This window comes from Pyxicephalus adspersus, chromosome 1 (assembly GCF_032062135.1).
Source record: "Pyxicephalus adspersus chromosome 1, UCB_Pads_2.0, whole genome shotgun sequence".
In the NCBI taxonomy this organism is placed as follows: domain Eukaryota; kingdom Metazoa; phylum Chordata; class Amphibia; order Anura; family Pyxicephalidae; genus Pyxicephalus; species Pyxicephalus adspersus.
Window position 1 is genome coordinate 17,438,045 of NC_092858.1, and position 12,965 is coordinate 17,451,009.

The 12,965-nt window shown below is 38.3% G+C and overlaps 1 protein-coding gene across 1 annotated transcript in view; it reads left to right on the forward strand.

Annotated features, from left to right (window-relative positions):
• The window catches only part of CFAP300 (cilia and flagella associated protein 300), a gene marked incomplete in the record, with an annotated part of 24,746 nt that extends 22,108 nt beyond the window's left edge, over window positions 1–2,638 (forward strand). Inside the window, 2 exon segments of the mRNA XM_072402921.1 lie at window positions 737–803; window positions 2,242–2,638. Of these exon segments, the coding sequence (XP_072259022.1) occupies window positions 737–803; window positions 2,242–2,367 (193 nt within the window).
• Window positions 2,639–12,965: the final 10,327 nt, after the last annotated feature.

Consider the following 12,965-nt stretch of genomic DNA (forward strand, 5'->3'; position numbering starts at 1 on the left):
AAGGATCTGGAACTGTTCATTCCTCCATAGCTTTGTATCAGAGTGCCTTTTTCATCACTGTGCATTTCACTAAGTTGCATAGCTGGAGCCTTCCAGCCTCTGAAAGCCAATAAACAATGAAAATGTCCATTGTGTTTACTAACAAAGTTCAGTGGTTTTTAATAAATATTTCTAAATGTTTCCATTGACCTGTGTGGTTGACAGAATTGGGATTGCTGTGCAATAGAAGAAGAAGCCAGAACTTAAGATAGTGGCAGGGAAAAGAGGAGTAGGTAAGAGGATTTTTAAAGATTGTGAGACTGCGTGAACTGCATAGAAAGGAAAGTATGTATTTTGTAATTGTTTTAATCAAACTTTGGTGGCTTTTACTTCTGGAAGGCATGTAGTTCTGCTTTAAACTAGTCATTATTTACCTGGTAATGCTTTTGCCACCTCATCTAAGAAAGTGATATTTAGATAAGTAACCTCAGTTTTCAATATTGCACCATGTATGGTTGATTAGATAGCAACTATGGTGGGGGCTCAGCAAAATTATTCGCATTTATAAGAAGCACAGAGGAATATGTGCATGCTCGCAGTAACAACCAGCATTATGAAGTCATCCTGTTATGGCCGCAATGTGATTCTGGCACCAGCAGCCATCTTACTCCAGAAACTGTATTAAAATAGAGAGTGGATGATCAACACATCAAAATACTAAGTTGATTACATGTTTCATTCTTTTGTTATTTTTTAGTGTCCAGAAGGATCCTGAGACAAAACAGATAAACATCCTATCTTCAGTCTTCAAGGTCTTTGCATATGTAAGTCAATTTTTTCTTTATATTGAGGGGTTTATTGTTTGTCATTTAAAGAATCTGTCCTGAAACTAAATATTTATGTGTACAAATTATTAAGGAGGTGTCTTGGAATTTAAGTCTACATCCACTGCAAAACAAACTTACGAACGCTAGGGTGGCATTAAAGATAGAAGAATAAACCAAGAGTGCTTTGCAAATTGATGGATACCCAGACTAGATTTATGTTAAAATATTCATAGAGTCAAGTAAAAACAGGTGGGGGCCATCAACACCATTTCTACCTTTGGTCTATGACAACAGTTCCCATATTTAGTCATTTCACTCCAATAATTACCATTCCACGTGTTCTGGACTGAAGAACTGAAGAAGCTGCCTACTTGAGTTAGGGAAACATCTTCATCATTAAAGAACAGGTCAAGTAGGTTTGTTCAACTGTTAACTATACTTGTCACATCAACACATCCCAAGGTAGATGATTTTTATAGAAGTTCCAAAGGGCTTTTTTGTCTGTATCAGCCCATCCGGTGACCCTCCCTTCATATCTTGGCTCTTCTGGTCTTACTTCTATTCTTATTCATCTTAAAGCGGAAATAAACTTAATTAGTAAAAGTTAGGAATAGGCAGGTTGTTTATCGCAGAAGGGACAGGAGATGTCCCATGTACAATAGATTAGACTTACTTGTCTGATTTTTTTTTTTTTTAAATATATTCACCTGTCTTCAATCTGTCACAGCCAATGTCATCTTCATCCGGCTCCCACACATGTGCATGGGTGTTCATTCATTCCTGCTGCCTGCTTGACCATGGGTGTTCATTCATTTCTGTTCATTCATTGCTGGCATACCTAGCATCATCCACCAAGTCTAGGTACACACGTCAGATAATCAGCTTAGGGCTGATATCGGAAGAGATTCTGGGGTGTGTGCAGCGCTCGTCGTACAGCGGATCCAAGAACGATGAACAATAGTAATGGAATTGAAGGGGAGAGAGCGCAGCGGGGTGCCGCTCTGTCATCTACCCCCTTCCTCTATAGAGCAGAACGCAGCTGTATGTACAGTCTTTTGTCTTTTACATTCAGTCTTTTCTCATTGGAAAGGATTGTGAAAGATCCTTTCCAACAACAATTATTGAACATGTGTACGCAGGCGAAGCTGCGCATGTGCAGCTCAGTATACAGTGAAGAAAAGGTTGTGAACAGGCAGGTACGTTTACTGTCTCTTCTGCAATTATGAACTCAGCTGTTCACAATTTTTGTTCCACTGTAAATGACCAATGTGCACATGTGAGATACTGCACACCTGTGTTGGCTTCATTGGTCTGGCTTCATTCTTCTTTACTGCAAGCTTGGCCTGTGGATCTACAGATTTATAATGCCGTGCCCATGTGTCTCACTGGTCATTTGACCTTTTTTATCTCACTGACATGAATGTTTTCTCCACAGGATGAATATGGGATGTGTTATCCATCGACCCAGCCTCATGAGCAAACATTTGCCTATTTAGTTGTGGATCCCCTAAAGCGTCATGTTACTGTGCTCTACCATTGTTTTGGTGGTGGAATCTTCTAAAACCAAAAGCTACACCAATAGATATAATGCTGTGACCAGACTATCTAACTGCTTTCATATACTGCAGTCAGGAAAATCCAGGACTCCACTTCTACTTTGATATGTTTTCCTGTTCACTATGACAAATGATTTTTGTGACTGTACTCCGAAATTCCCATTTAAAGTTCAGATGATATGACAGAGCCCAGGTGTAGCAATGATGGCTTGTAATTTTTTTATTTATGCAAAGTATTGTGAAGATTTTTATTAAAACATTCTTTCTAAGATAAAATACCGGCCCATTGGTTTTTTTTTACATAAAAAAAAAACTGAATTTCTTGAAATACTAGTTTGACTTGGCAAAGATGTCTCAAGACATCAGTAGATTTGGTGGACAAGTTTACATTATTTATTTTTGATGAAGATGGCAGTGCAAAATAAAATTTCACACGTGTATGCTTCTTTTTTCAAAGTGTTCAGGGCTTTCACTGTGGTTGGCTATCCATACTTCACATTTCATTCTCCCAATACAGTCAAAAATATCTCTCTGTAAACACTGCTACCTGAAGCTTGTCAGGGGAGAAGCTGTCATAAATGTTAGAATACATTCTCTAATTGCTTTTGTACTTCTGTCAATAAACCAGTGCCAAAGGTGTTTGCAGCTCATCCACTCCTCCTCTTTCTATAGTTTGAACATGAACGACCGAACGATACAGCCTTTAGAACCTAGGGACCGGATGGCTTGCATAAATTCCAGAGACTTGTTGGATTGTCCCTGCAGGTCCACTTGCCTTATAATGTGCAAGGTTAGCAGTTGGTAGTGATCAATGGGTGTTGTATATCTACCAGATATTAATCCTTTTTTTTGGTAGAAGTACTAGGCCAATTAGGTGCTAATCCACGCCACCTCCATCCACTTCTACAGGTCAATAGCCAATAGGAGTGTTCCACTCTGTTTAACAACAGGCAGAGTTGTGATTTGGCCCTGTTCCTTCTAAACAGCACCCCAACCCACCATCACCAGTGCACTGCCCTGCATGGGAATGCACTATATTGTGCTGAAAGTAGTCCAGATCTGATTTATAGACTGCTGTGCTGCATTAAACAGATGAATGCACTGCTTTAAAGCAGAACTAAAGTTCCACTTCTAAAAATTTTGGATTGAGCGGGGCATTATTGCAGAAAAATACGAGCAATGCCCCTTCTGCAAAAAGCACTTCTACCTGATCGCTCCAGAGCAGCCTACTGTTGGTTTTCAGGATACCCAACCATCCTGGCTTCCCCTATACTTTCCGGTGCTGATTGAACACCCATGTTGCTGCATCATCATGGTCAGGCTAACCCAGGTGGTCATATCCAAGAAGAAAGAAGATGGCGTCACAATGAGGACAAGTGAGCATATCGGGATTTAGTTCTGCTTTAATTCAGTGCATTGCTGAAGAAACATTTGGGAATGTGTCCATTATTTTTGCTACTCATAAAGGCAAATGGACGCTTAAACTACTATTACTTAAATAAATAAATAATGAAAAATATAATAATGATTTGTAAATAATTACAAAGCTACAATAATTTTACCCTTTATTTTTGTAGTTTAGCGAAAGTTACTCTGCACAGGTTTCAGGGAGTGCATCTCAACTAAGAAAATCTGGACTTGTATGGATTTTGGCTGCAGGGATTTACAAGCAATAAACAGAGTGAACTTTGTGACTATACAAGAGAAATCATTTGAAAGCCGACAGCTTGGCCAAGATGAATGGGAACACAGCTATCCATTTTCCTCTGATCAGTGTGATAGCAAATTCACCTTTTTCGTGTCTTTTCTGTTCTGTTGTTTTTTTAAGGCAGATTCTTAGCTCAGTGGAAACTTGATGAACAGGATTCCTCCATGTGACATTTCTGCAGGGCAAAACAACAAACCCCTTTGATATGGGCTGTAGAAAAATCTGCATACATGGCATCAGACATGAAGAAGTTTGTAGAAGAGGTGATAGGAGGAATTTAAACCACTGCAATGTACTCACAATGTATACATTTCAACTATTGTTTAATAACTTAATTCTCCTTATCATAAAAAATGTGATTAGTGTTGCAGTTTGGATTCAAATCCACCAGAATATTGGTCATTCACTTTTACACAAACCAGATTGCTTTGATATTTTTCTAAACTTCTTCTTCTGCTGAAATAATTTAGGATTGGGTGTTTTAAGACGAAAAGAACTGCTGATTTCTACTGCTTTGGAAGCTTAGGGTTATTGTACTTTTTTGTATAGGATATTTACTTGTGAGTGTCAAGTGAAGACTGTAATGATAGGTTGTACATTAGTATTGTACAGCAATCATCATCACAAACATTACTTTACTTTCTGTGGTTACTGGGGCTTATTAACTTACATGCAAATGCAGACTATATTACAGTAAGCATTAAGCAACACAGTGTACAGACCCAATCACTGGAGACATTGTAATTCCTACGCAGGAGTCACCATCTGTGACCTTTCAATGGCCAAAAAAGATTGCTGTGCTTTCGGAAGGCTGACACGGAGCACCACCCACGGCCATGCTCTGGGAAGTCCGGTGGTGCTCGCCATCCACAAGAAGTACAAGAAGGATAGTTTTGCTTTAACTGAATTTCTTTTCACTGTCAGTGGGGTTGTTATTTCTGTACTGTGTCAATTGTTGTGATAACTACTTTGTGTTACCATTGTGAGGGAAAAAAAAGTGCACAAATTGGTGTGCGTATATTTGTACTTAAATAGTTTGTACAGTTTTAAAAGGAGACTGTTATTTCTTTATTGTGTTAATTAGCCCTTATGCATAGGTATGATTTGGGTTTTGGTGTAAACTCTTTCAAAACATTCTATATAAGTCTGAAGCATAAGGTCCACTCACACTGTTGTGTTATGTTAATATTTTCTAAAAGGCATCCCTGCAAATGCACTCCAGTGCACCACACTGAGACAGCACGCTAACTTATGTTGCAATGCACTTCAAAAAATAGTACATGCATCTTTTTAGGTGCATTTTATTGTGTTAGATTGTCCAAATGAATGGCCTGCCTTAACACACATCAACACACAACAGTGGTGTGAACAGGCCTTATCTATGGGAGACATGTGCAGTTTTTAATACATTGGAAATATATGTTTAGCTGCTACAGTTGGAGAAGTAGTGAGTTTCTTTTTCCCTAACATAATGTTATTAGAGTTTACACTGAGTTAGGGCTTCTGTCCCTGGGCTTTGGGTTTGTGTTATTGGCATCAGTTACGATCAACAGATCATTCCAAATTCACTGATTCACTGGTGCATCTAATCTCCTTTTGTATTGAATTGCCCTGCTTCAGACTTGACTTCAGACTATGGGAAAGCAAAACTTGGTACAAACAAACACCTATCAACATAGAACCTAAAGTCACCATATAATCAGCATCAAGTAATGAATGTGGTTTAAGAATTTACGTCCACACATGGGGAAATCAGGAATTGCAGTTTGCAATGAATCGGGAGTATAATAACAATATGAAATTGGTGGAACTAAGCAGATCATATAAAACCTGATTTACTCAAACAATGCCAATCTCTTTCTGTTGGGTGATATAATCATTTGCTGGCAGTTGCCTAATCACCACTAGCACTCACTAGTTGAATGGTATTACTAAAATTGAAGAAAGACACACACACAACAATTGTGTAAATCTTGTGAGATAACATTTAATAACTGACCCTTAAAAATGTAGTGTATTACATTCATATACAATACTCCAATTACTACTAGGAGACGCTACTTACAGCTTACTTTATTTGTTCCAGCTAGAAAGCACAAGAGATAATGAAAATATGACTGAGCTATAAAAAAATGTGTTTTAAGGCTCTTGGCTGACCTGCTGACTTCCAAATTTTCTAGTATCTGAATCGCATAATAAAATGTATGTAAAACCAAAACTTCCTTTTAGTTTGGAAAAGAGCAGGGTTTATGGGGTATTAAGGTATTGCAGCTATTATCATGCATTATTTATCATATCATCCCATGCATTGTGGTGTGTTGTGTAAAAAGAATTGTATATCTTCTTTTGTTTGCATTTCCAGCATTGGGAGTATCTTCCCAGTGTGGACACAGCAATAAAACCTATTCCCAACTCTATTGAAAACCTAAAACAATACATTTAGGCTTGGCAATTGTAGCCTGGTATTGCTAAATACTCTTGTTGTATTGATCCCAAGAGTTTAATACTTAAGGAATCTTTGGTCTGGAAAAAGTATGCAGATAGGCTTCACTAGCTTCATGCTTCTTCCAGCTCACTGACCAGAAATAGTTGGACAACTGGCATAGTCTAATATACATCAAGCATCCAGGATCATACAAACTCCTTGATATATTTTACACCTTTATTGCTTACTCTTAAGGTCCACCCTATAAATAAGCACTAGAAAAGCAAAACTCATTATGGTCTTCCTATGGTGGCGGATGTATATTGTGCTAAGATCAATGGTTTGTTGGCAGCATAATGTTGCCAGGTAAGCTCTAATCTACAATAACTAGTAGAGCCTGTGAATCTCTTGTCATCTGATAACAGAGACGAATATGGGGGGTGCCATTGCTGACTTATTTCTTAGTTCCTTGGCTGGCTCACCTGGACCTGGAACAAATAAAGACATTTTTTTGACATTCTTTTACAGCCAGCAACTTAGGTCAGCGTTTCTTGACTTTTTATTATGTGGAGAACCCTGAAAATTTTTTTTAGGTCTTCAGGGAACCCCTTCTATAATTTCTATATCCACAGCTCATAGTGCATTAGTGTGGTGGTCAATTGGGAAGAATGTCATCCTTAGCCAAAAAGATCATTTGTGTCTCTCAAACTGACCTGAGAGGTACAAAGTTCTTGTTTAAGGAACCCCTAGCAAGCTCTGCAGGTACCCTGGTTGAGAAACATTGACTTAGATTGTGAGCTCCTCTGAGAGACACGAAGTTCTGTATGAAATAAAAAATTTTAAGCAGGTTCTTTTTTGCACAAGAGGCAGGCAATGTCTCTTGCAATAAAACAAACTTACCACCTGTTTTCAATCTTTTCTTCTATGTACACTGAGCTGTACATGCACATAGCCGGCTGCCAGAAATTGATAGACTTCTATGGTCATGTGCAGACGATACATTATTCTAACCTGGCCATTCAAGGTGGCAGAGGATCCCCTTTAGTAGACTAAACTACTTAAGTATAATCAAGCTTTAAAAAGGCAATTAATGACCACTGGTGCAACTTTTTGTTGGTTGGTTACTCTGCAAATTTTATTTTCCCCACATTCACCATGATAATTTGCATGTGGTGCATGTGTTGTAGTTTGATTCTTTTCATTGATCTCTACTGGACCAGTCCACCTAATTTACATTCAGACACAGCCTGACCATGGCACTCAAACCCATTGCTTGTTCTTATTACTTTATCCCAAATATATTGATCTAAGTCAGTGTTTCACAACGGTTTTAACATGGGCAACCCTTAAATGAACTTTTAGGTCTTCAGGGAACCCCTTCTATAATTACTATATCCACAGTTTACACAGTATATTAGTGTGGTAATCAGTGGGAAAAATGCCTCATACATTGCCAATGGGAAGAATGTCCCATAGCCAAAAGATCATTGGTATCATTTAAACTGACCTGAGAGGTCCAAATTGCTTATTGCTCAAGGAACCCCTAGCAACCTCTGGATGGACCCTAGGGTTCCTTAAAAAACTGATCTAAAGATTGTAAATCAGTAAAATATGACCTATACCTGTGTGCTCAATATATATATATGCTGTGTATGCAGTATATAGCGGTTTAGTATACCATAAACACCAGAATGGCTTCTCATAAAAGTACTTCTTAGCTACACATTAACAGATGCATGGGAAAATCGCTCTGCTGGTTTATACATGGATCAGGTAACAAGGTCATTGAAAAGATCTTCATAGCTGGAATGAGAGGTGACAGGTTGTTAGTTATACATGAGCTGCAGGGAGTGCAGAGGATTTCCTCCAAAAATACACTGAAGATGATGGGTGGCATTAGGTGGTGCTGGGAGTTTACTAGGTGTGGGAAAACATTTAAATGCAAAACATGATTTTCAACGTGCAGGATATTGTGCACCCAGAAATCAAATGAATTTCAGTGTTGTAATCTCAGCAAAGTGTAAAAAAAAGTTTTCCTAAGTATCCCATAAATATTGCCTACAATTAAAAAGATTGTTCACCTTCGGAAAGCTCTTTTTTTTGATGATAGATAGGTATCTACCTGCCCATTACACCCACATGCCCACATTTTAAAAGAGTACTGCTCAGATGTCTTGGCATGAAAGCCCAATCTCAGAACTTAAAGGATCTTTCTTTTAACACACAAACTCATATCATCAAAGGATGTCTGTGGAGGCAACAGTAGAAGAAGAAAGAAAGACATGCACGGTGACGGTACAAAATGAGCAAATATTGGAAACCTGTCCTATATTACTAATATCCCATGCATTGAAAAACTGGGGAAACCTAGGATTATCTGCTGGCATGAAGAACTGCAGGCACTAAGCATCCTCAATTGCACAGTTCATTGTAGGGGATAGAGAAGAGAAAAGTAACTATGATAAAAAAAGGGCCCAATACCACATACTAACAGTCCCAGAGGGGGTTACTTTGGGGTCAACCAAAAAAAGTAAGAAGGAGGACCCACAGGAATGTGCAACTTAGTGGCACAATGGTATATTAGGGGTCAGAAGCCCATCAGAGGACCAGGCAGCTGTCCTGTGACCCCCTCTTTTATGACACAAACTCATATTGAGGACCCATCACTAGGGCCCAGTGGAGGTTTTTACATTTATTTATTTACATTACATTACATACATTTCTTCGATGGGCAAGTTCACATTACTCCAATTTTCTATTGCAATAACTAGTTCAATGACAAATGCAGAGATAAAGAGTCCTGTTGGGCTATTAAAGTATATCTAAACTCAAAGCAAAAATTAATATTTTGAAGGGAACCAGTCCTTAAATGTAAAGGCTGCATTTTTTTCACTCTTTTTCCTTTAGTATCACAGTGGTCTCATCTTTTGGGTGATCATGATCCTCTTGGGCAAAAATCCCCAGGGTATACATAGGCCCCCCTCGATTGTTCGTCCCACATATACACACATCTAATGTGTGTATATAAAGGTTATGGCTGGTCATTGCATACAAAAACATTCTTTAGCTTATCTATTAATTCTAAAACATAGGATTTAAGGGGATGACCTACTGGCAGAGATATTGAGGGACCAGTGAAATGACCATGTGACATCTTTTGGCCAAGGACTGTAGACTTAGCCAACCAACTGTGATTTCCCAGCCAACTTGTTGTAGTAAAATTAAAGATTTGATATACCTTTGATACTAAAGTATTATGAACTGGAAAATATAAATTCTTTTTACACACTTAAAAAAAAGATAAAATAATAAAAGCAATCAACAAATTCTGTATATAACATTGTGGAGGTGTGTGATATACGCTAGAAAATGGGTAGGTGGTGTATAAAGGGTTGATTGCAGTTTGTATTTACATAAATTACTTTAGAAATGTATTTCATACATGGGGTTTTCTGGTAGTATACACACACTGCAGTAACTCTGTGTATACAGTGGTCTATCACACTGTAATGTTTGTAGCTTGTTTTAATTTTCATAAACGTATTCTTCTTTGAATGCAATCACAGCAGTAAACATTTTCCCCACATATTTGCCAAAGGGCATTGGACATCTGAATTTACTTGCGGTAAGACATAATTAAACTTTGTAGATGTCAACAAGACTAACAGCTTTGTTATTTAGAAACTGGATAATCAGTGAGAGTTTACTCCGTTGTTCTGCAGTGAAATTTCATTCATAATAAACGATATCCAAAGCCAAAAATGTAACTCTAATACGTGGCACCCCACCAATTCTGGGGTTTTCTTTTTCAATCCCCCAGCCCCCTAGTATTTTGACCTGGTCAATTGCCAATGACACATATTGTGTCCTAGAGTAGTATGTCACCCACTGTCATCCCAAACTACTCAGATTTGAATTGGACTACACAACATATTCTTGTTTTATCTTATAAGTTTCGGTCTACGAAATGCGTTGGATAAAGGACAAATCTCAGTATATGTACTATATCAGCAGAATATATTTTAACAAATTAAGCAATGGATGGATGTGAATATTAAGTTGTAATAAAATGTTTAAGCTTTTATGAAAAATAACTGTTGATAAAGTTCCATTGGTATGTCTCCTTTTTTGTTCTCCACACAACATATTCTCTTTTCTCCACTTAGCTAACTTGGACAGGAGACCAGTCCACCAACCAAAAGTCAGATGTCCAGTGCTGGGTGCTGAAATGCAGAGAGCTCCAGGATTTGGCACCTCAGTGCCATTATTCAAGGTGCCCAAGTGTCTTGGTACTTGCAATACTTGTGAAAGTTCTAATCCCCAGTTTATTCAATTCGTTTGGCTAGAGATAAGCTTTAGCAATTTCATAGATGGCTTCATTTAAGGAGAACTAATGACCAGACCATTCATGAAAATTTTCAAAAGATTTTATGTGCATTAACATTTTTTGTATTGTATTTTGACCTTTGTAAAGACATGCAAAAGAAACTATCCGGGTGCCGCCATCTTGGATGTGATGTCAACAGTCTCAGTAACTCACAGTCGTAGGTTTGTAGGTAATGTAGGGAGGTGACAGGTGGCTCAGTACATATAGTAATTAGAGACTCCTAGAATAAAAGAGGGCTATGATGTGATGGCCTCTGCTAGGGACTTTATTGGAGTTGCCAAAGTTTGTAACATGTTCAAAAGTATGTTTAAAATTATTTTTTTTGTAAATCATTGACAGGCGATTAGCTGCTCAGGCTAGAGCTCTTTTATTAAATGGGGCATCCCAAGCTTACTTATAACGAATATGCCTACTTGGTTAGGGAGACTTTTTGTTGGCACAGCTCAGTAGGTATACATGCCTGGGGTGGGGTGTGGTGGGGGCTATCTGCACATACTAAATGTTTGCCCTTTATGGACAAGGCAATCGTGTCTCTTTAAACACCAAATTGTTCTAAATCATCAGCAGAAATTATTCCTTGCATCTAGAATCTCTTCAGCCCGCACCATTTCCATCACAACTCATTACAGTAGGGGATTTTCCTCTCTACGATACACAGCTCATCTAGAGCAATTGTTTATTTGCTCTGCCTTGGGTCAGTCTTCTCGATTGTTGAATGAATGAGAACCACAAAAATGTCCTCCTGACTAAAAAAGTACAGATGGTAGAGAAGATGTGCTGACTTCAGACAATTCAACACTTTACAATAATTATACTCACAGTTCTCAGAAGTAGCTATGTTAGCAAAATATGAGTGCGTAGACAAATGTAGGAGACTGAACATAAATCCAGGGTGAAAGCTCCATTTGATTTGTGACAAATGATAGGTGTTTACCAGTCACCAACACCATTTTAAGTTGTTATATTCAAAGCTGTAAAAAAAGGAAATTAAATTATTATGTGAGCTGTTTTACCTGACAGAGAGTTTGTAATTTCATCCGTTCAGTATTGAGATTTGGAGAGCAGCAAAGTCAATTTGAAGACAACTTCACTTTACTCAACTGCCATACCCCAAGTAAAAGGAGCCCATTTGTCAGTATTTCTGACACTAGTATATGAGCATTACTTCTCAGTGACCTGACTGTGGAGAATTTTCATTAGGCCCCCCAATGACCAGTCTCCTGTCTTATTAAGCCCACACTTTCATTATTCATTAGGATTTTTTTGTGGGGTAAAAACTGATAGGACACTTGATCAGGGTTCACATCTCATGGATCTTTTCAGAAGCAATAACAGAAACATTAAAGTTTGCTAAAGTTTTTACAATATTCCTTCATAGGAATAATTGTTCAGTGACCAGGTTATGCATGAAAAGGAATTTAAAGTCCATGTAGTGCCCCTTTGGTAGTTGTGCCCATTTAGGTGGGGAGAAGTGGGGGTGCTCTAAGTCTTTTCTAAGACTGTTTTGGGCTGTAGTGTTTAGTGTAGTAATGGGGTTCTAATTCTCCTTGTGGGTGATTGGTTGGTCTTCTCTGGTTGCCATGTAGGAAGCCTGGTCTTAGTTAAGAGGGGAACCAGTTTTGTAATGGCAGGTGTTTGTCACCTAACTACTAGGTTTAGTGCTTAGTGAGGTGGGTGATCAAATGGGATACATATTGAAGAAATTGAGATTTAGGGTGAGAGCTCTTGTGATGAAAGATTAGATATTTCTGTCGAGTCGGATTAAGGCTTAGCTGGGGGTCCAGATTCTGGACTGGTTCTAAGGAGTGGCAATACAGTTGGGGATACCCTGCAGTTCAATCTATTAGGTCCATGGACGTGAGAAACCCCACTGAGGATGCTACTTCTACTAGAAAAACGTGACTGTAGGGTCACGTTTGTAGGAAATCCTGTAGGGTAATAAATCCAGAAAATGTGAATCTAGCTCAAGGGATATTAGTGTTTCAGCTGGGAAAATACTTATTGAAGGACTTTAAATTATTGGCCTCCATTGCCTAAAGCTTTCAGGACTGTGAGCTTCATTAGACAAAATACTCTGCACCCC